This window comes from Cibotium barometz, chromosome 61 (assembly GCF_041138505.1).
Source record: "Cibotium barometz isolate CiBa-2024 chromosome 61, ASM4113850v1, whole genome shotgun sequence".
NCBI classification, from domain to species: Eukaryota; Viridiplantae; Streptophyta; class Polypodiopsida; order Cyatheales; family Cibotiaceae; genus Cibotium; species Cibotium barometz.
Window position 1 is genome coordinate 34,928,727 of NC_141106.1, and position 21,534 is coordinate 34,950,260.

At 41.3% G+C, this 21,534-nt stretch overlaps 1 protein-coding gene across 1 annotated transcript in view; it reads right to left on the reverse strand.

Moving 5' to 3' along the window:
- The window catches only part of LOC147604831 (protein fluG-like), a 105,861-nt gene extending 103,161 nt beyond the window's left edge, over positions 1 to 2,700 (reverse strand). The window contains exons 1-2 of the mRNA XM_086794863.1: positions 2,256 to 2,700; positions 1,735 to 1,986 (exon numbers count right to left, since the gene is read on the reverse strand). Coding sequence (XP_086650989.1) covers positions 1,735 to 1,986; positions 2,256 to 2,438 — 435 coding nt within the window. The 5' untranslated portion in view covers positions 2,439 to 2,700. The remainder of the gene's footprint in view (positions 1 to 1,734; positions 1,987 to 2,255) is intronic.
- Positions 2,701 to 21,534: the final 18,834 nt, after the last annotated feature.

Below are 21,534 nucleotides of genomic sequence, written 5' to 3' on the forward strand. Positions count from 1 at the left end.
CGGCAAGACAAAGAACAACAATCGGGATTCACCTCAAAAGAAGAAGCTTAAAGACGAATCCCCATCAAGAACCGAGTCTCAAGAGAAAAAGGATGGGAGTGGGGACAAACCTCCACTCTTTCGAAGAAAATTATCCCTCAAGCAACATGAGGAATATCCCAAAGAAGGGAAGTATTTCCAATGTGGAAAGAAGGGACACCTGCAAATTGTCCCAACAAGCCAGAGCAACAAACCAAAGAGACCGGAAGATCATCAAATTGATCTTATGCCAGGAAGATCATCAAGAGGGTGGCACTGGATGCTAGTCCATTGCAAGTTTTACCAAAGCTGAAAAAGAATCCTTTCAAGCATTGAGATTTTATGCTAGCAAAGGACCGGTGCTGATTACTCTAGATTTGTCAAAACCTTTTGTGGTTGAACATGATGAGATTACATTAGAGCAGTCTTGATACATCGACATATTTTGTTTGATTTTGTATTCATTGGTTGTATTGATCCTGGCTTGATAAGGTCATGGATTGTTCCTGAATAAATTCCTAAAAGGGTGGCGGAGCCCATTTCCCGCTCAATGTGTGTACTCTGCAAAGTTCTCTAAACCTTTCTCTCTCCCTCTCTCTCTACCTTCTCTCTCTACATTTTTTATCCCTTGGATATGTGGTTGAATCTGTCACAGCACACCCCGCTGGGCTTATAGGTATCTTCCAAGGGGTTTTGTGTGGACGTGAGGGGGACAGCTAGCGATGGGGACTGCTGCCTTCCTGTGATCGTTGTGGTTTGGTGGTGGCACATGGGATTCGATCATGGTATCAAAGCGCTAGGCGCTCGATCCTGGCAGAACTTCCCACTGCTTGAGATCTTCCTCTAGGCGATGGTTAGAGGCAGCTGCTGCTAACAACGATGAGGATCCATTGCAAAGGGCTAGCAAAGGTTCGCAAGACTAGGGACCTCTGGAGAGACGTTCATGCGAGAACGCAACGGTGCAAGGATTCTAGTTAACTATGGCGATGTCAACAAACTACTCCTAGCCAACTGTTGAGTTGACAATCTTTCAAGGGTTGACCATGTGGCAAGGGGGGTTCACATGCATTGTTGGAGATAAGGTGTTAGGATTTGGGTTGCCACCAATGCATTGTGGTGGAGTGCGTGAGGAGCCAAGGAACTCGTTGAGTAATCCCACATGTGAATCAGGGGGCTTGGATGGAGCTTGGATGGAGCCAAGGAACTCGTGGAGTAATCCCACATGCGAATCCCATAATAGGCATGGCTCATAGGTATCTTCCCCTCCCGGGTTTTGTGTGGATGTGAGGGGGGCAGCTAGCGATGGGGATTGCTGCCTTCTTATGATCGTTGTGGTTTGGTAGTGACACATGGGATTCGATCACCCTGTTCTCGCATTTTTGCCGAGTAGAATTGCCAACCCCTTTGAGAGGTTATCTTCCCACGTGGTTGGCATGTTGGAATAGGCACATTGGTTTAGCAATAAACATGTAGAACAGTCTGTAATTGAAAGATGAAGGTGTAGAAAGCAAATCGTTGGCTCTAGAAACGTATCCTAAGTATCACTCTTCACGTGGAGACCGCTTCCATCACTAGTTTGTTACAATATAAAAAATTCCTTGTTAGCAGCTTGGAAAGTTTGCTGGCCCGTTGAGACCAATATAGCACATGCATCTGTACACATACAAAAAAATGAAGAGTAAGCTTATATATGAAAAGAGCAAAGTCTTCTCCTACCTCATTAAGAATATCTTCTGCCAATCTTTCGATCCGTAGTACTCTGTAAACATTTGGGAAGACACCCTTGTGCCATTCAAGCTCATACATTTTATCTAAATGCAGCCCATCATCAATGAGAACTGCAGATATGTTTGAAGATTCAAGGCATTTGGAGCATAATGCCTTGACTCCAAGAGAGCGGCGGTGTGACTGTACATCCTGTAGAGAAGCACCACAACCATATAGGCTTGCAATGTCTCTCAAGCTTCTCTGCAAGCATCCAAAAGCATCAAATTGAGTAAAGCAAATTAACATAGAGCAAGTGCAGGTATGGTCTTGCAAACACTTGTTAGGATGCTTAAAGGAGGGTGGGCAGAGATTAGATGCTTAGCTCCAAGTAGCAATTAATGAGATGCTTAAGAGGGTAAGCTGAGATTTCCTAATTATTTTTAACCAATGCTTAATAAAGATGATTAATTTTGACCAGAACGTTTTTTTTTGTTTGCTGGAATGCAAGAGCGATGGTGGGCAATGAGTACCTTGAAGGAGAGGGAGTGCGGGGAGAGCTGCAATGCGTCGCCTTCGGCCTCTGAGAAGCATCGGAGGAAGGCGAAGGAGGAGGTGTGGGCATCCACCAGGTTGTGGGCGTGGGCGTCCACGAGGGCCGCTGTGTAAATCCTCTCCCGCAACAGCGACAGCTCGTTGCCTGAGAGGGGCGCCATCGATTCACGATACAGCGATACCAAAACTGCCTGCAGGCTGCAGCTAGACCCCCCTCTCTCTCTCTCTCTCTCCTCAATGCCAAACAGAGGCTGATCTGATACGCACACAGAGTGACGAGATCGAGACTAGTCAATGCTACAAAAAAAAAATGATGGACGGAGTTACCAGCAGTGCGGTAGAGTAATTGGTGAAGCGTGGTAACGTCTACTGATCTAGTCTTACTTCCAGCTCTCATCCATAAGGACACTGCTTGATACAAATAAAAAAAAATTTGACGGACGGAGTTTCAAGCGAAGCTTGTGAAGTGTCAGAGTGAGAAAGCATGTCCGTTTAGGACTTGTTCATGCACGCCGAATGACCCCAAAGCCACCTCCTCTCCCATGCCTTCACAACTCCACAGTTGGCAAAAGCTTGATGGACCGGAAAAGGGGAGTTTCTTATGGGTGGGTGAAGCTTGTGTGTATCCACGCCTAATATACGTGTCAGAGTGAGAAAGCATATGCGCTTAGGACGGAGTTTCAGGAGGCGAAGCTTGTGAAGTGTCAAAGTCAGAAAGTATGTACGCTTAGGACTTATTCATGCGCGGTGACCCCAAAGCCACCTCCAATGCCATGTCATAAAAAGATTGGAAAAGGGGAGTTTCTTATGGTGGGCAGTGTGTATCCACCCCTAATATAAGTGTCATAGTGAGAAAGCATGTACGCTTAAAGCTTAAACAATATTAGGCCAAATTAAGCCTAACACCTTAAACAAGCCTAACACCTTAAACAAGCGCAAAACCCCCTATTTTAAGGCATTTTGGTGGCCAAATGGAGTGCTAAAATTTATGGGAGTCATTCTGAGGTTTAGAAAGCTTTTCTACAATTTTCCACAAAAAATTGACATATTTATTTCAGACCAAAATAACATTTTTTTGAAACCTATTTTAAGCTCAAAAAGGCCTAAAATTACCTTGAAAAAACTAGAAAATAACCTAAAATTTTCTCGCATTCACAATAGGCAAAGCGAAGAAACAAAATTTGACCACATTTTGACCTATGATCCAAGACTCTTAAACCTACACTACGTAGTCTCAATTTTCTGACCTTTGCTTTTGAACCTGCATGATCTCCATCGGAAAAACTGTATGAAGCAAGACTCCATGTCGACCTTCATACAAACTGTTTGCTTAGTTTCAACACAAATTTGAGCCATTTTTTGGGAGTACTGAGATAAGTCAAATTTGTGCTCTTTATTTATTTATTTATTTACAAAATATTCATATAGCACTTTTATTTAAATATAGATTTGTGGTGCATGGTAGATTTACGTGCAGCACCCACAATGTAAGAGCAAATTGTTGCACTTCAAAGGCAAATAACAACTAAGCATAATCATAGGCACCAACTAAAATGTTGTATCAAATGTGATTTTCCTGATTCTGGTAAAGAGGAAAGTGATCATGTTTAATGCTATGTTGAGGCTACATTGCATACCTAGAGTTCTCGAACAAGTTGACGAATTAGCCAAAAGGCAATCGCTTTCTAGAATTATGATGAAAGAAATACACTTCTATGTTTATTGCATGGCAACTAGATTTTTTTTTTTGGCCAAAAAAAAATCTTAAAAAAAGGATAAGAGGTTCTCTACACCAAGTGGAGAAAGAAAATGTGGAGGCATACATTGACAAATTTTGGAATATCTTTTTGTAGGTTCCTAAAGAGAGTAAAGAAGGAAATTCATTGTCGGTTTCATCTTTGTTGTCTCATCTCTGCTATGGATCTTGCTCTTAATTCTAAACACAAAACTTCTAGTTCTATATATTCTAGAATGTAAGATAGTACTTATGCAAATCCTCTTTTCCTTTGAAAAATTTTGATAAATCTAGGATGTATGAAGGTAAAGAAGTAGTCAAAGGAGATGTTTGAAGGATGTAAACAACAAACCCTCGAATGGTAGGCTAAAGGATCATATCGTCAAGTGTTTTAGATGTCATAAGAAAGGGTACATCACACTATATCGTCCAAAAAAGAAGAAGAACCTCACATCTATAGCTCATGTCAATATGGTTAAAGAAGATGATGATAACACTATAAGAGTAGATCCCCATAAATGTCACAAATAACATCATCTAACACGCATATTTTTTTTGATGATATGAGAGACGTAAAGAACCCATCGCAAAATGTCACTCATATGGTCACAACTATCATCTCATAATAGTGACATTATAAGGTGTTTAATTTCCAAAACTAACCGTTTGGAGTGACTTTAAATGTCACAATTAGTGACATTCAAAGTCATAATTAGTGAGTTCTAAAGTTACACAAATGTGACTTTAAACACCACACAAATGTGACTTTAAATGACACACTTTATGACTTTAAAAGTCACAAATAGTGACTTTTAAAATTATCTATTGTAAATTTAAAAGTCACACTAGATATTAGAGTATTTGACAAAAAACCATGTGTAGTCTTTTTTACAACAGGCACACATACACACACAACTCAGAACTCTCAACTCTCTCTCTCTCTCTCTCTCTCTCTCTCTCTCTCTCTCTCCCCCCCAAAAGTGTGCCCATACATCACTAGAGCAGACGAGTAGCCTTTTTAACTCTTACACTTCTCCTTAATTATTTTACAAATGTTAGTGTTACTACATAATAACAAATATAGGTACTTTGAAATATTTGACATTTTAAACTATGAAGAGAGAGAGAGAGAGAGAGAGAGAGAGAGAGAGAGAGAGAGAGAGAGAGAGAGAGATTTGATTTATTATATTTTCATAATTATATTTTCATTTAAAAATACAAGATAGTGACTCTGATGAATCTACCCATACACCTCCTTTAAATACTTTTATGGGAGTAACATCATCTATTGCACCTCATCATGGAGAACCACCTGGGTACATTCAACACATGGGTTATATTTTTGCTTAGCATGATTTTGAGAAAGGTTTTTGTGCGAATGCTCCTACAAATCTACTTGGACGTGATCAAACTATATAATTTCTTACTTGTCACTTTTATTATCTTGTTTATAATGAAGTTCTCAAAGAGTTTTTTTTCTCATAATTATATATATATATATATATATATATATATGTCACATATTCTAATTGACGATGAGTAGTTACTCCTCCTCATAGTAGCTCGACCTCTCACGATCATGAGGTGGATAGATGTCGACCACAAGATATGTCACACATTGATTGAATGTAATTCAAGCTCTATAAAGTCAACTATGAAGACTTAGTAGGAATGCCACATTACAACCACAACCCATTGTAGAGATGACTAATGGTTACAGTCTACCACATTCCCTTATGATACATGTTTGATCGTAAAGTAGTGTCCTTGGATTACACAACAGATTCCTTCTGATTTGGGAGCAGTTTAGTCATTGGGGACATTGCTATATCATAACACCATCCAGTATTATGGGTGTAGCTCATGGTCTATACATTGCTCACAACATTTGTGTTCCTGAGGGATGTGAAGTCACTTTTATGAGTTTTTGTGGTCCAATCCATGCTTTTAACATTTGGACCACGCTCTCAACATATGTGATAAGCATGGCCACATATGAAAGTGTTCAAATGCCATTGAAGAGAGAGAAGTAGCTAGTGAAAGGGTTCCATGAAGCGAGCGAACATACACAGATGGTCGACCTTACACCTATGGAAATATAGCAGGGCTAATAAATAGTAGCAGAGGATAGTCATGAGTAACTGTAATTTTTGAAGAGCATATAGGTACTTAAGAGTATATGTCTCAGGATGTTTGTAACTATGTAGTAGTTGTTTTTATACGTAGTCTACAAGCTAGAAAGGAGTTTCTTATTAACTACTCATTTTTTAGACCCCAACCTATTCGATGTAGATGATGTAGATGGGAGAAAGTGGGTTTTCCACTAGATGTTCCATTGGGATGCCCACACTCTAGGGCAAGATGATTATACTTCAACTTTCATTATACTCCATCTTGATTATATATATTATGGTTTCTTCAAGTGTGACTCTTTGTATTTTGTTTATATCTTTTGCATGAAATTATTAATGTACATGCTAGACTTGACACTTTGTAAGATCATAGTCAAGTGTTTGGTAAGGCCAAGCTAGGTGTTGAATATTTTGTATACAAACATAGATTATGTAAACAAATATATATGCTTATAATTAATCATTGTGTTTCTCATGGAATTACCATGATCAATATCATGGTAATTAAGGCTAAGTTAGGTGTCAAATCTTTTGTATACAAACATATATTAGGTAAATAAAGATCTGTGCTTATGATTAATCATTATGTCTCATTCAATTAGTATGGTCATGTAGTATTAGGTTCTTGATAATCTTCTTGAATGAATTATATGGACCACAATATCAGAGTTACCAAAAAATTATGTCAACTTCATAAGAGAAAAAGATCCTAACCAATATGAAAATCTAAGATATGGGGAACCATGCAATGACCAATCAACCTTGGTTGACACTTACAATGATGGGACACTTAACATGATGCTATGAGATATTTTTGATGACCACAAAACATATATTTCAAATGAACTAACCATAGAAAAAGAGAAAGAGGCCACTCGATATAGACATGATCATTTGATGAAGGAAGTCTTAAGCCGTGTTATTGAGAGTGCAAAACTATCGAGGCTTTTGACAAGCTTGCTAATTTTAAACCTACAAGTTTAGCATGAATGGAGCAATAACTATGTGACCGCATTTTTGGAGTATATATTTTTAAAATTTATGACTTTTTCAATTATGTTCTTGGAGTAGATCAATAAATATAAAGTTTGGGTAACATTTTGCATATTCCTATCAACAAGACTATTATTGGATAAGAATACATTGCCAAAGTCAAGATTTGAGGTAGAATCCATGTTATCTAACTTAGACTTGGATTTTAATAGTATACATGCATGTTATCTAACTTAGACTTGGATTTTAACGAGTGCATGTTGTATATATGAGACTATGAAGAAAACATGCATTGTCTTAAGTGCAATGAAGCACATTTCAAAGAGAACTCCACATGCGTTAACGAGTGTGTGTTGTATAGAGGAGACTATGAGAAAAACATGCATTTTCTTAAGCACTTCAAAGAGAACTCCGCTAGTGGTAAAGTATGGAAAAATATCATGCGACATTTTCTTCTTAAACCTCATCTCAAGGGTATCTTTGGATGATGTCCAGTGCTTGCCCAACATATGGATTGGCATGCAAAGAACCGTATCACAAATGGAGTTTTGTGAATTCCAGCTCATTAAAGCATTTCAATGTATTGAAAGAGAATGGCCAATCTTAAATGAGGAACCATGCAATGTAAGGCTTGACCTACTAGAACTTGATGGGATCAATCCATTCTTTATACAATCTTCAAAATGGTTGACATGGCCTGTAATTTTAGTTAACTATAATATTCCACCTTTTTTATTGATAAAAAATGAACATTTGATTTTAGGCTTATTGATTCCTAGTATGATGAATCTCCGTTTTTTCTTTTTGTTTTGTATAATGAATAATGAGGAGATGGATTTATTGTTAATTATCTTAATGTCTTAGGAAAGCACCAAAACCAACATTAACGTTTACTTGGCAGTGCTTATATTGAGAAGCTTCAAGAGCTTTGGAAGGTCTTTGATGTTTATGATCGGTCTAGACCTGATGAGCATGACAATTTCACTTTACATGGCATATTAACATGGACCATTCATGACTATCCTAGCCTTTTAATATGTTCAGGTATAAAATACCACTCGTAGATGAGTTATTTAACTTAGAACTATCCCATTTCATACTTCTTAATCATTGACCACTTAATGAATAGTCACAATGATAGGGCTTATTATAAATGGATATTAAAGCATATATATTTGGAGATGAACTTGATTCTAAGTGGAGTACGAGCTTGAAAAAGTGTATATACCCATCTTATAGGAAGTTTTTACTTATGGATCACCCATTTAGGACAACTGAGGCACATAAATTTAACGGGGTGAGATTGAGCATTGAGACCACCACCCTTGAGGATGACTCCACTAGATTGGAATTTAGTATGGATTACATTTAAGAAAAATGGACAAGAGAATATAAGAGAGAAACCAAAAGGAATAAAGCTCGAAAAGTCTATCTTTTATAAAGTACAATATTGAGAGGATAAGTAATACCGTGACTTATATGAGTGTATGTGCTATTGGAATCAATAACAAAATGAGTGATATGTAGTTTAACATAAGAGGAAAATTAGTGTACAATGACAATGAGAGCATGTGCTATTAGAATTAATCTCCGTGCTTCTCGTGGGGGGCTGACACACAAGAAAGTATCCCATATGCAAGACTCTATTATGGCTCACCCTAACCCCCCTTGAAACACATCCAACAAGAGATTACTTAGTGAACCGCAACTATCGTCGTGAGGATCTTTCTAATGGTTGAGCTCGTAACCCTTAAGGTCTCCAAGCTCTACAACTCCTTGAGAAGCTATTCCACCGTGTCTCGAGCTCGTAACCCTTAAGGTCTCCAAGCTCTACAACTCCTTGAGAAGCAATTCCACCGTGTCTCCCGCGAGCGTTGTCACACTGCTGCGTGCATTACATGTACTCCTCCCTCCTCTCACCTCACTTCACTCACACACACTCACTAGCATGCATTAGAGAGATATTAGACTCAATCCAGTCATGTACAAAATGATAATGCACCAAAGACCAAGTGTGATTCCTCTCAATAAAGGACATCTCTACTTCCATGGCTTGCTGCCACACTGTGGTGGCTATGAAAGAGCCTCCCCTGGACTCTCACGCTCATCAATATCTAAGATAGAACTCATGAGAGCATAATTCATTATGTGATGAGACATGGAAGCCCGAGATGAATGGCGATGTCCAGGGGTGGTGTTAGAGATCTAGTTATGGAGCTGTGCATCAGTGAGACCAGAATCTCTAAAGAGTTGTTGAACCCATCAAGGTAGGCCAGCCTTCCTCTCGAAGCGTGAAGATCCAATTGTTACAGTAGAGGACTCATCTGATGCTTCTGGGGGAGAGGTGATGAAGTAAGCACTAGTGGGGGCAATCTTGGAGTTAAAGCAGGACTTGTAGAGGGACTAGGAGCTGCAGAAGTTGGTGCAATAGGAAGTGGTGGTTGTAAAGTAGCACCTGACATCGGAGTTGCAGGAGGAGGAGGAGGAGGAGGACCTAGATGTGAAAGAGGTATAAGATCACTAACATTCACCGAGAATGGATTGATCCATTCTCGGTGAACTCTAGATGTGGAAGAGGTATAAGATAACTAACATTCACCGAGAATGGATCAAGCTACAGCTTGTTAGAGGTGAACTCTCCAATCTTCTCAATCAAGTTATCTGACTCATTGATTGTAAGCGTCTCCAGATCTGACTCCAATTTGGAAATCTTCATTGTCGAAACTCTCCCATACCTCCTCTGGATCTCTATCCATTACTCTGGGTAGAGACCGACTATGCCTGTATAGATGAAATCATGCAATGGATGATGATAAGATGAGCCCAAGCGTCCAATATGCTTCTCAAAGCACGGTCCACCAAGTGAGGCATGGAGATAGCCATCCACACACCGACTCCCTCCAGCAATAATTGAGTGTAGAAAGACCATGTATGATAGTTGGTTGCTGTAAGCTTCATGGAGTCCCTGATTTAGGGAGGATTGTAGGATGGTATATGGGTAGGGGTGGGAGCAAGACCTGGATGAGAGAAACTCAAAGAAGAAAGAATGGGAAGAGGAAGCACCTGGGGAGCGAGAGTAGGGGATCTAGGCAATGAAGGAGCCGGAGTATCACAAGAGAAGGAGCAGTAGTAGAGAAATCTCTTGAAGCCATGTCCTCTGACAAGAAACCTTCTTCTGAAGAAAGAGGGTTGTAAAAAATAGCAAATAACCTCCTTTGAAGCTATGCACAACAAGAGGAGAGAAAGAAGAGAGGAAGGGAGGGTGCGAAAAGAGAAATAGGGAAAGCAAATCTCTAAGGAACCCTGTCCTCAACACCTAGAAGAGAGATTCAACCTTCAACAGCAAAAACGCAACAGTCCAACAGTATAGATGTAGAAAAAACGTAGCAATGATAAAGCCTCTGCTCCAATCAAAAAAATACAGCAATTCCTTACTTGTAGATCAACGTTTTGTTTTAATACCATGAAAGAAAGAGCATCATAGGTTGTAGGCCCAAAACACAAACTATAGAAGGCTGGAAACAGTTAATTATTGCTAAAAATGAGCACGAGGGAAGCCTGTATAGGTGCTTGTAAGAGATTGTTGCAATAGTGAATGACCTCTAACAGATATGCAAGAATGAGATGAAAAGTGAGGGGAAGGGTGAGAACCCTCCAACAGATATGCAAGAATGAGATGAAAAGTGAGGGGAAGGGTGAGAACCCTTATATATCCCTTCAGAGAGCTGATTGGCTAGCTGTAGTAGCAGGCCGACAACTGTCCAGTAGCATAAAATGCTATAAAGTGCCTAAAAAATGGTAAAAAAATGCCTAAATAATATCTGGTAAATATTCCTATGCAAGCTCTCATAAAATGACCAGTACAAGCATGAAAAAAGGTGATGTAGACCCTCTGGAGATGATATATTCCAATAACTCCTATGGAGAGTGTTATTGCATCGACATCTGCATAGAGGAGGGTGCATTTTCCTCATACCGAGGAGGACGTAGTGCCTCGAGTATAATCGCAGGCCAGAGTGCCTCTGAAGCAATCTTTAGCAACAACCACTAATCTCCTCAAGGATCTCAAGCCACTAAGCTTTGGGGGAGAGGAGAAAGAATGCAATAAGGACTCGATAAACATCTTTCTATAGAAGTGGTCAGATATCCACAACCTTAGGTAGGTGCCAGAGGAGGTGAGGCCCATAGAGGCCAGCCTGTTTTGTTGATAGGCAAGGTTGATAGGCAAGTTGTACAAATGGTGGATGAATTTGCCCGAGAGTGCCAGACTTCCGAGTACTTGAGTAGAGTTCAAAACGATGTTTCGAAAAGAGTTTTTGCCTGTGAATGAGTTGTAGAGGTCTTGGCGTGACTGGGATAAATGCTCGATGTAGGGAATCTCCCTCACATAGTACATCTCCAACTACTGTGAGATTGTGTTGAAATTAAAGGAAATCAATAAGTTCCAGACTTTACGTGTTCATGAGAGGCTTACACCCATACTATGAGGCTTGTGTAGAGCCTAAGCACTTGACAGATTTCGGTGAAGCCATAAAATATGTGTAGATTTATGATGACATTTCACGTTGCTCTAAATCCAATCTTAACAAGACAAGTGAAGAGGGCTCTAGATTTAAGATGATTTTTTTTGGGGGAGAGAGGGGGCAAGGGGGATGGAGTGAGTAGCAGAGAGGGTAGAGTGGGCGCTGGGCGAAGAAATTGAACCGTTTTCAAGAGAAAAACCAATATAAATCCACTAAGAAGGAACAATACGAGAACGCTAGAAAGGAAAATCTATGCTTTAACTATTTCGAGGCTGGACATTGTAAGGCAGCAAGTCCAAAGCTGGGAGCTGGAGGTAGTTCTAGCGATTCCAAGAAGGATGGTAAATCCTCTCGGGGTAGCTATATACTTGTTAAGAAACATGGATCAAACTCAAGCTATGGCTATGAAGGAACTTAAGAGATAACCAAATGCAAGACTTACTCAATATGTGCTCTAATACTTGAATTTTTTGCTTCATTGCTTGGAATGGACTCCTTTTATATGAGAAGGTACAATCCACTTTGGGTATTTCTTCCATGTGGGATACTACCCAACTCTTATCACATTCTCTCTAGCTTTCATGTCACCTCAAATCTCAACATACTATCTAACGATTACCTCTTAGTTCCGCAGAGTTCAGAGAGGTGATTGTAGGACACACAGATAGTACTCATGCTTGCTGCATTACCCAGGTGATGTCAATGGGACCACATGATTTGGTCCGCTTATATGGTAGGTTAGGTGGTCGTAGAGTCATTGTCATGATTGATGATGGTGCCACTTACAACTTCCTTAACTATACGTTAGTTAAGAAGTTACGATTGCCACCAGAGACCAAGAGTGACCATAAGTACACTGTATCATTGGCTAATGGTCTCATGACCATTTGGGACATAGTGTTCTTGGGGGTACCTTTAGCTATGTAGGGCTAAAGGTCTCATGACCATTTGGGACATAGTGTTCTTGGGGGGACCTTTAGCTATGTAGGGCTATGAGACTTGTTTGGATTTTCAGGTCATGCACTTGGGCTAGAGCCGATATTTATCTATTCAGGGAATGGTTGTATAATCTCAACCTTACCTTGAGTCGTAGATACCACGATAACAACCTAGAGTTTGTGCATGAGGGGAGAGTGGTGAGGCTACAGGGTAAGCAGGAGGTTCCAGTTACACCCATGATTTTGTCCCTAGAGTTGTGTTGTACCATCGATCTTAACGACATACATCAAGTATATATTTATACTCTCTCGCATCACTTTATTTCCATAGATGAAATAAATGTGATTGATAAAGTTTCCATAGTTGAAAATAATTTAAGTTGTGATAACTTAAATGGCCTTGGTCGAGACCATTGTTTTCCAAAACTTGTTTTGTATTCTTGTGAACAAAACGTAAATACTAAGGTTAGAATCGAGACAATAAAACAAATGCATGCAGTTTCTTTGAGTGATTTATTACGAGAGTTTAGGGTGTGTTTCTCAATGATCTCCCAGATGAGGTTCCACCGTCTAGAGAGCTTGACCATGGCATTGATATACTACCAGAGGGGAAATCTATAAGCAAACCTACTTACAGGTTAAGCCACTCCAAGGTAAAGGAAGTGGAATGGTAGTTAGCTGAGTATATGAAGAAAGGGTTTATACACCGAGTTCTTTACCATGGGCATCACCGATTCTTTTGGTAAAAAATAAAGATGGGTCTGTGCAGATGTGCATAAACTATTGTGCTCTTAATCAAATTACGAATAAGAACAAATACCCAATGCCACACATTGACAAGTTGTTTGACCAACTTAATGGTGCGAAATACTTTTCTAAGATTGATCTTAGATCGGGGTATCACTAAGTTAAGGGAACATGATATTTTCAAGATTGCATTTAGTACTCGTTTTGGACATTATAGGTTCCTAGTCATGCCATTTGGCTTGACGAATGCTCCAAGGACATTTATGACACTGATGGACAAGGTTTTACATCCATATTTGAGAAAATTCATAGTAGTTTTCCTTGATGACATACTTATATATAAGTTGAAAGAATAACACTTACAGCATTTGCACTCAATGTTTAAACTCTTTAAAGAAAATAAGCTATTTGGCAAGGAATCTAAGTGTGATTTTTTTGCTAAAAGGAGATGCACTATTTAGGCCATATAGTATCCATGATGGTACACGGATGGATCCTGACAAGGTGGATGCTATTGAACCTAGAAATCTCGAGGAACTATACATTTTTCTAGGTGTGTCAGGGTTCTACCGACAGTATGTAAAGGACTATGCCAAGATCGAAGTCCCCTTAACCGATGAGCTAAGGACGAAGGATAAAAATATTTGTTGGGGGGATCCTCAACGAAGAAGTTTTGAGAAGCTCAAGGTAACCATCGCAATGGAACTAGTATTGAGCATTGTGGACCCCAACGAACCATTTATTTTGGAGAAAAATGCTATTGGGAAGGCCATTGGGGCGGTTTTATTGCAAAGGGGACATCATATTACATTTGAAAGGTACAAGCTTAACCGTGCCCAGTGTAACTACTTGACTTAGGATTCATGCTCTAAAAAAGCAGTGACATTATTTGTATGGCGCTACGTTTGAGGTCCAGACGGATCATGAAAGTCTTAAATGGCTTTCAAGTTAGAGTGAGTTAAAGGATAGAAAAGCTTGGTGGTCAGAGATCCTACAGGAGTTTGATCTTACACTGTGAGGGCAAAAGAGACCAAAGGACCAAATATACGAAAGATTAGAGTAAAACACACAGCATGCAATGGTGATATGTATATAAAAGATGAAGTCCAGTACAAGAGCTTTGTGTGAGACTCCGAACGAGCACAGAAGGCTGCTGTCCCAAAAACGCAGACATCAATCCCGAAGTAAGCCTGATGTTAGTGTATCTCTGAAGTAGAGTTGAGATGTAAGCACTTATGAGCTAATAGTTGATGATGGAAAAACGCAAAAGTGTGCTATGGTGAAAAACCCAGATGTATGTACCATGGACCAATAGCAATAACATGTGAAAAACGATGAAGAAAGAACTGCAAAAGAACACATTCAGTTTAGCAGCAGTAGTGTGACGGGTTCTGCTAGTTTGTAGGCGGCCTGTTGCAACACCAACGGATGGTATTGAAGCACGCTTTGGTGCCATCCGCCACGATCAATCCAGCAGAAAGGGGGGTGAAACGTTGATGAGAGTGGACGCCCAGTCGATGATGGTCGATGGAGAGGATTGAGTTGCCTCATATTTATATGAGGGCAAGGTGCTGGTTGGCTAGCATGAGCAATCAGCCATAAGCTAAATGTTATATAAAAACGTGGCCCTTTTTTGGGTTAAATACCCTTTTTGGGTATATTTTCACACACCCCCTCTCAGACCAAAAAGGGATCATGAGAGAAGATGAGGGAAAAAAAATAGATTTGGTTGTCGAAGATGAGGATTCATGTTATTTGAGACCAGAGTATAGGCTTCTGGGATTGAGAGGTACTAGAAGAACGCCACAATGTAAGAGGTTTTCACATGCATAAATGCCCATTTTTGGGTTTTCATTCATACATGTGCCCCAAACACAAAAAACAGAATGCTGTGCATAGGGAATGCACAGATGGGAAAATAATGCAATGCAGTGGGTTTTCACATGAGCCGTGCCCTCATGGGGTTTTCACCACTGACTCATGTGCTCGATACAAAAATGATAAAAAATATGAAGGGAGAGGAAGATCCCCCTCTCAATGTGTGGAGGATGATGGTGGTGGACCGATGCCGATCCGATTGCGAAGACACTCGAGAATGGGGTGATTGACAGACTTCGTAAGGATGTCTGCATGGTTGTCTATCGTGGAAATGTACTAGAGTCGGATGGTACCAAGCTCAACCTATTTCTGTATGGTTGTCTATCGTGGAAATGTACTAGAGTCGGATGGTACCAAGCTCAACCTATTTCCTGGTAAAGTGAAAATGGACACCCACATGCTTGGTACAGTTAGAAAAAATAGGGTTGCCAGCAAGGGCAATCGCACTCTGACTATCAACGAAGATGTAGAGGCGGTGTCGATGGGGATGTATATGAAAGAAGCTGACGAAGATACATAGCCTTAGCGGTGGCGTCATAGAGGTCCCGGTATTCGGCTTATGCTGAAGAACCTACAAACGGTTTCCTGCTTTTCGCTAGAACAAGAGAAAGGGGCAGATCTGAGAGGGAGAACAAATAACCACCATGAGAACGTCAAGAATCGAGATCACCAGCCCCGTGTAACCACGTAAGGTGATCCCACGACTATAGTGAAGTCCATACAAATAGGTACCTGCTAGATAGAGAACAACCCTCATTGCTAAACTCTAATGTGGCTCCTTAGGAGCATTGAAATACTGACTTAAAATGGATGTGCAATAGGAGATATCAGGATGAGAATTGGTGAGCCAAATAAGTTTCCCAACCACTTGTCGGTAGGCTCGCTCTTCATGTGGAGGTGAGTCCACTTCCTTTGACAGTTTAACGGTGGGATCCAATGGAGTAGCCACTGGGATAGCACCATCAAGAAAGTAGGAAGTAATGAGTTGGAGACAGTACTTTTATTGTTGACACACGAAAATACCATCAAGATGTTGGATCAACTCCATGCCAAGGAAATATGAGAGAAGACCGAGATCAGTCATCTCAAAAGTTTGTCTGAGCTATGCCATGATATCAACCATTTTGGCTTGATGTGAACCTGAAATAATGAGGTCATCGACATACAGTACTAGGTAGCAAACCATCACCTGATCAGTGTAAATGTAGATATTGGGGTCACAGTGAGATGGTTGAAAACCTTGGCTGTGAAAAAATTTGTCAATGCGATGATACCATGCCCGGGGTGCTTGCTTAAGCCCATAAAGAGCTTTATGTAAGCAAAAGACTGTCCTCAAGGGCGGGGAGCGGGAAACTCGGAGCTTGGTGAGCGTAGACCTCCTCTTTAAGAATACAATTAACCATATCTCTGATGAAGGCGCTCTAAGGCTCATCGGACAGATGACATTGAGCTCTATCTCAAGACAAGTTAGTTGAAGGTATACCTAGCCTCAAATTGACAAAGGATGTCTATTAGCCCTGTCAAATGGGTAAATAATATCGCTCCCCATTCCCACAACACGCTACTCATCGGGCTTCGAGAATCCTCAGGTTGATTCATTTCGACTTGAGTGGCTAATCCCCAACCCCTTCCTTGAATGGATCTCTCTACTACATGCTAATTGTTGATGATTATTCAAGCTACATGTGGGTGTATTTCCTAAAGCATAAATTTGACACTTTCCAATACTTTTCCACATGGGTTTGGTTAGTTACCATTCAAATGGGCATCTCAATTGGGATTGCTCGTAGTGACAATGGTGGTGAATTTATCTCCCATCAATTTTCTCAGTTCTTACAAGATCAGGGCATTCAATGCTAACTCACCTCCACCAACTCTCCCTCACATAATGGAGTGGTCGAGCGCAAGAATTGAACAGTCATGGATATGGCACGCTCCATGCTTTCTGCCCACCACAGCAGCAGAGCAGAGCTGAGCTACATGAACTCCTCTGGTCAGAATCAGTCAACACTATGGTGTACCTTCTGAACCGTTGCCCCACGGTTTCTATTCCCCACAAGACTCCGTTTAAGGCATTTTTTGGCGAAAAGCCAACTGTTTCCCATTTTTCGTGTCTTTGGGTGTCGAGCATGTAATCACACTCCGAATGATACAAGGGGCAAGCTTGAGCCAAGGAGTGAGTTGCTCATTTTTGTGGGCTACTCTTTTGAATTAAAGGCTTACAAAGTTTTGATCCACGATCAAACAAAGTTTTCGTTTGTCAAGACGTCTTTAATGAGAGTGAGACTTACTTCGCCTTTCGCGGCCCATACCAACTAAACAAGAATCTCAAACTGTACCAAATGAACCCCATTAGTCACCTACAACTTCACCGCTTGTGAGGAGGCTTCCTCCTCCCAACCACCCAGGGACCCTTTACCTCGCTGGTATCAACAAACCATGCGTGATTTTGGCATGCTTCCCCTTGATATCCCTTTGGATGGTCCTCCTTGATCCACCAGACTTGCTCCTTGTGCCTTATTTGCCTTTGTTTTCTCTGCATACTATGTGGCACATGATGAACCAACATCGTGGAAGGATGCTATTAAAATTCCATCCTGGAAATAGGCCATGGAACTAGAACTTGAAAGCTTTGACAGTAATGGCACGTGGTCCCTTGTGGATTGCCCTCGTCATAAGAAGGTCATTGGAACCAAATGGATATTCGCCTTTGTTTTCTCTGCATACTATGTGGCACATGATGAACCAACATCGTGGAAGGATGCTATTAAAATTCCATCCTGGAAACAGGCCATGGAACTAGAACTCGAAAGCTTTGACAGTAATGGCACGTGGTCCCTTGTGGATTGCCCTCGTCATCATAAGAAGGTCATTGGAACCAAATGGATATTCGCCTTTGTTTTCTCTGCATACTATGTGGCACATGATGAACCAACATCGTGGAAGGATGCTATTAAAATTCCATCCTAGAAACAGGCCATGGAACTAGAACTAGAAAGCATTGACCGTAATGGCACGTGGTCCCTTGTGGATTGCCCTCGTCACTCATAAGAAGGTCATTGGAACTAAATGGATATTCTGCACCAAACTTAAAGATGGTACCTTGGACAAATACAAAGCCCGGCTTGTTGTGCAAGGCTTTCGCCAAAAAGAAGGCATTGATTTCGACAAGACCTTTACACCCACTACTCGAATGACCACAATCTGTCTTTTACTCAATCTTGTTGCCACCACAAATGGCCAGTCTATCAGATGGATGTTAAGAGTGCCTTTTTAGCTCATAGAGTAGTGTGGCATAGGGTAGATGACCATAGCGAAAGTGCCATAGTCGTTCAATGTTGGAGGGAGCTTGGGTCACATAGGCCCGAACCCCAACGAAACTCTGAGCCAGCAGAAGATGGCTTAGTTAGAAAAGTAAACATTTGGGTACAAACCATCCTTCTGAGCTTGACCTCTAGCAACAAGACCAGTAGTTTCATCAATTACCTCAACAACTCGTTTATTGAAGTAAACACCACAATCGAGTTGGGTCAGCTGGGATACAAAAAGAAGGTTACGACCTAAATTAGGGACAAGATAGACATTGTCCAAGGTAGCCTGGTTGGGGCTAGTGTTGGTGTCAAATAAGACAGTGCCAATGGATTTTATGGGCGTCATTGTGTTGTTTCCACATCGAACTTCTCCCTTAATGGGACGCTGAAAAATGAAAATGTCAGCATTGCATGCCATATGGTGAGTAGCTCCATTGTCAACTACCCAAGTGACATGATGACCATAGGGAAGAGTTGGATGGGTCTTAATGATGGGCATAGAGGGATTGTCAGGTAATTGACAAATCTGAATGAGGGCAAAGGGAAGAGTTGGATGGGTCTCAATGATGGGCATAGAGGGATTGTCAGGTAATTGACAAATCTGAATGAGGGCAGAGGCTTTCCCTTGGCGGATGCCCTCGTTTAGGCCTTTGTTTCTTCTTTTTTCTGGAGTAGTGGCTAGAATCAACCTTAAATGTGACCTGAGCAATATTGGCCGAGGCGCTGGGATGAGGTGTAAGGGAAGACCAGTCAGACATCTCTTCAGGAGTGGTGAAAGAATTGATTGGGAAGGTGGGGCTTGAGCAACCTGACTATTGGCTTGCCCCACCACTGGGAGGAACATGGCCAAGTAGAACCATTTCCTTGTTGCTGGGTCCTTGGAGGGGATCTTGGCAGAGTAGGTGCTGGATTGCTAACCCCCTCTCGATCGCCAATTTGGGGTATTTCTACCACATTGGTTGTTTTGGCGGGTGGAGGTAGTGGGGTTGGAGGTGTTGCCTCAATTTTCCTTGGCTTTAAAAACACACTCATCATCATCATGTCCAGGTATTTGGCTGGCAATAAATGCAAAATCTATTCTTTTGGCAATAAATGCAAAATCTATTCTTTTGGGAATATTTTGCCAGTGGGGAATGGGTACTGAGGTAGGAATTTTGGAATCAATGTTGTTGTTGGAAGGTTTGCCTTGATTTCCTAAGTTGCTGTTGCCTTTCCCTTGCTGTCCTTCTTGAGTAGAGGTGGTATTGGAAACAAGGGCCCCCTCTTGAGTGGAGGAAGAGGATGACTTCTTGGGATGAAATTGGTCATGCAAACGAGTGAAGCGAAAGAATTGGCACTCACACTTATATAGGTTAGGCATAGGTTCTGAACTAATGGTCTGTGTGACAAAAGTAAAGAAGCTAGGCAGCAACTTGTTTGGTAAAGTGATAACTTGATCTTCCTGGGACTTAGCAAAACCAGTGGTGGCAAACTCGGTGTTAAGGCGCCGATATTCAGCAACTTTGACGGTCAGGTCATCCCCTTCTTTGATAGAGAAAATTTGAATTTGCTGCTCAAGATCAATGCGACACGTAGATCACGTGCGACATATCTCTCTGCAAGGTGTGCCCATCTATCAGAGACATAGGGGAACTGCTAGAGTTGTGAATGGAACTTGGGCAAAAGGCCTTGCATGAGCTCCACTATAGCAGTGGCATTTCTAGCTTCCCAATGGCTGATGACTTCATGAGGTACTAGAGAAGGGTGGGGTTTTGGTTCAAATCCCTTTACTAGGTTTCAGGAACCTTGGGAAGTGAAAACTTGTTCCATAAGATTAGCCCAGGTTATATAATTAGACCCGTTAATAAGTCTTTTCTGTGAAAGCATTTATGGACATAGAAATATGAAAGGAAGATGGTGAGGAGTCCAAGAAGGCTGGGGTCCATATCCATAGTGTAAGTGTTGAGGGAAACCAAACAATCCACCAGGAGGACCTGTCGAGGGTGCTCCATAAGATGGAATAAAGTTTTGAGTACTCAGCATAGGTGGAATACCTGGTTGAGGGACAAACCCTGGAGAGGGCACATAATTGGGAAAAACACCAGTGCCAGAGATGGGTTGGTAAAACACGTGATACCCCGGAATGCTGGGTGGTACTACAGTGCTAGAGGTGCCAGAGGGCATAGTGTTGAAAGATGGATGGGTAGAACCCATACGTAAGACCCAAAGGAGGTGCAGGGAGTGATGACTGCATGCCAACACTAGTAGGAAGAGATATGGTTTGGGAGGGAGGGTTCTGTGTTTGAATTTGGGCAGTATTCCATAACACATTAGGAGTAGGAATAGAAAGTGAACTAGAGGAGAAAACAATGTTACCTCCGAATTATGACCCTCCTCTATTTGGGTTCACAAAATGCCAGGGATCGAGGGTAGTTGATGGTACCATTTATGCTACATGTGCTACAGAAGAAGATACCCAGATAGAGTTAGGAACATACATACGTACTAAAAGGCACATACAAACCTGACACCACGCGGTCACTGACAGGGATGATGATGGATCTCCAAACAACCGAGGAGGTACATGTCCTTCCTGAGAAAAAGTCCCATACCGAAGTCCAGTAGTTTGTTGGCTAGAATGAGAAGCAGAGCTCTCCAGTTGAGGCTGAATACCTGGGTCCAATACTAGCACACTGGCTGTGGGCATATGTATCCTCCTCTAGAAGTAACGGCGGCGGGCTGATGAGCTCAGAGAAGAAAAAACATATGCCAAGGGTGTAGAGGGTGGGTGGGTAAAAGTAGGTTGGTCGTCTCCCAATGAAAGACCTCGAACAGGGCTCTCCAGTGAATGAAGAGTCCCATCCTCTATGTGATCTATATCAGAATAAGGAGAGTCAATATCTGGTATGAAAGGCTGATCCTTCAAAATCGAGGGTAGATGATCCATGCTGTGTACTTTCGAGGTCTTCAATCCCTTTGCTCATGATTGCTTTGATACCATGTGAGGGAAAAAGAGACCAA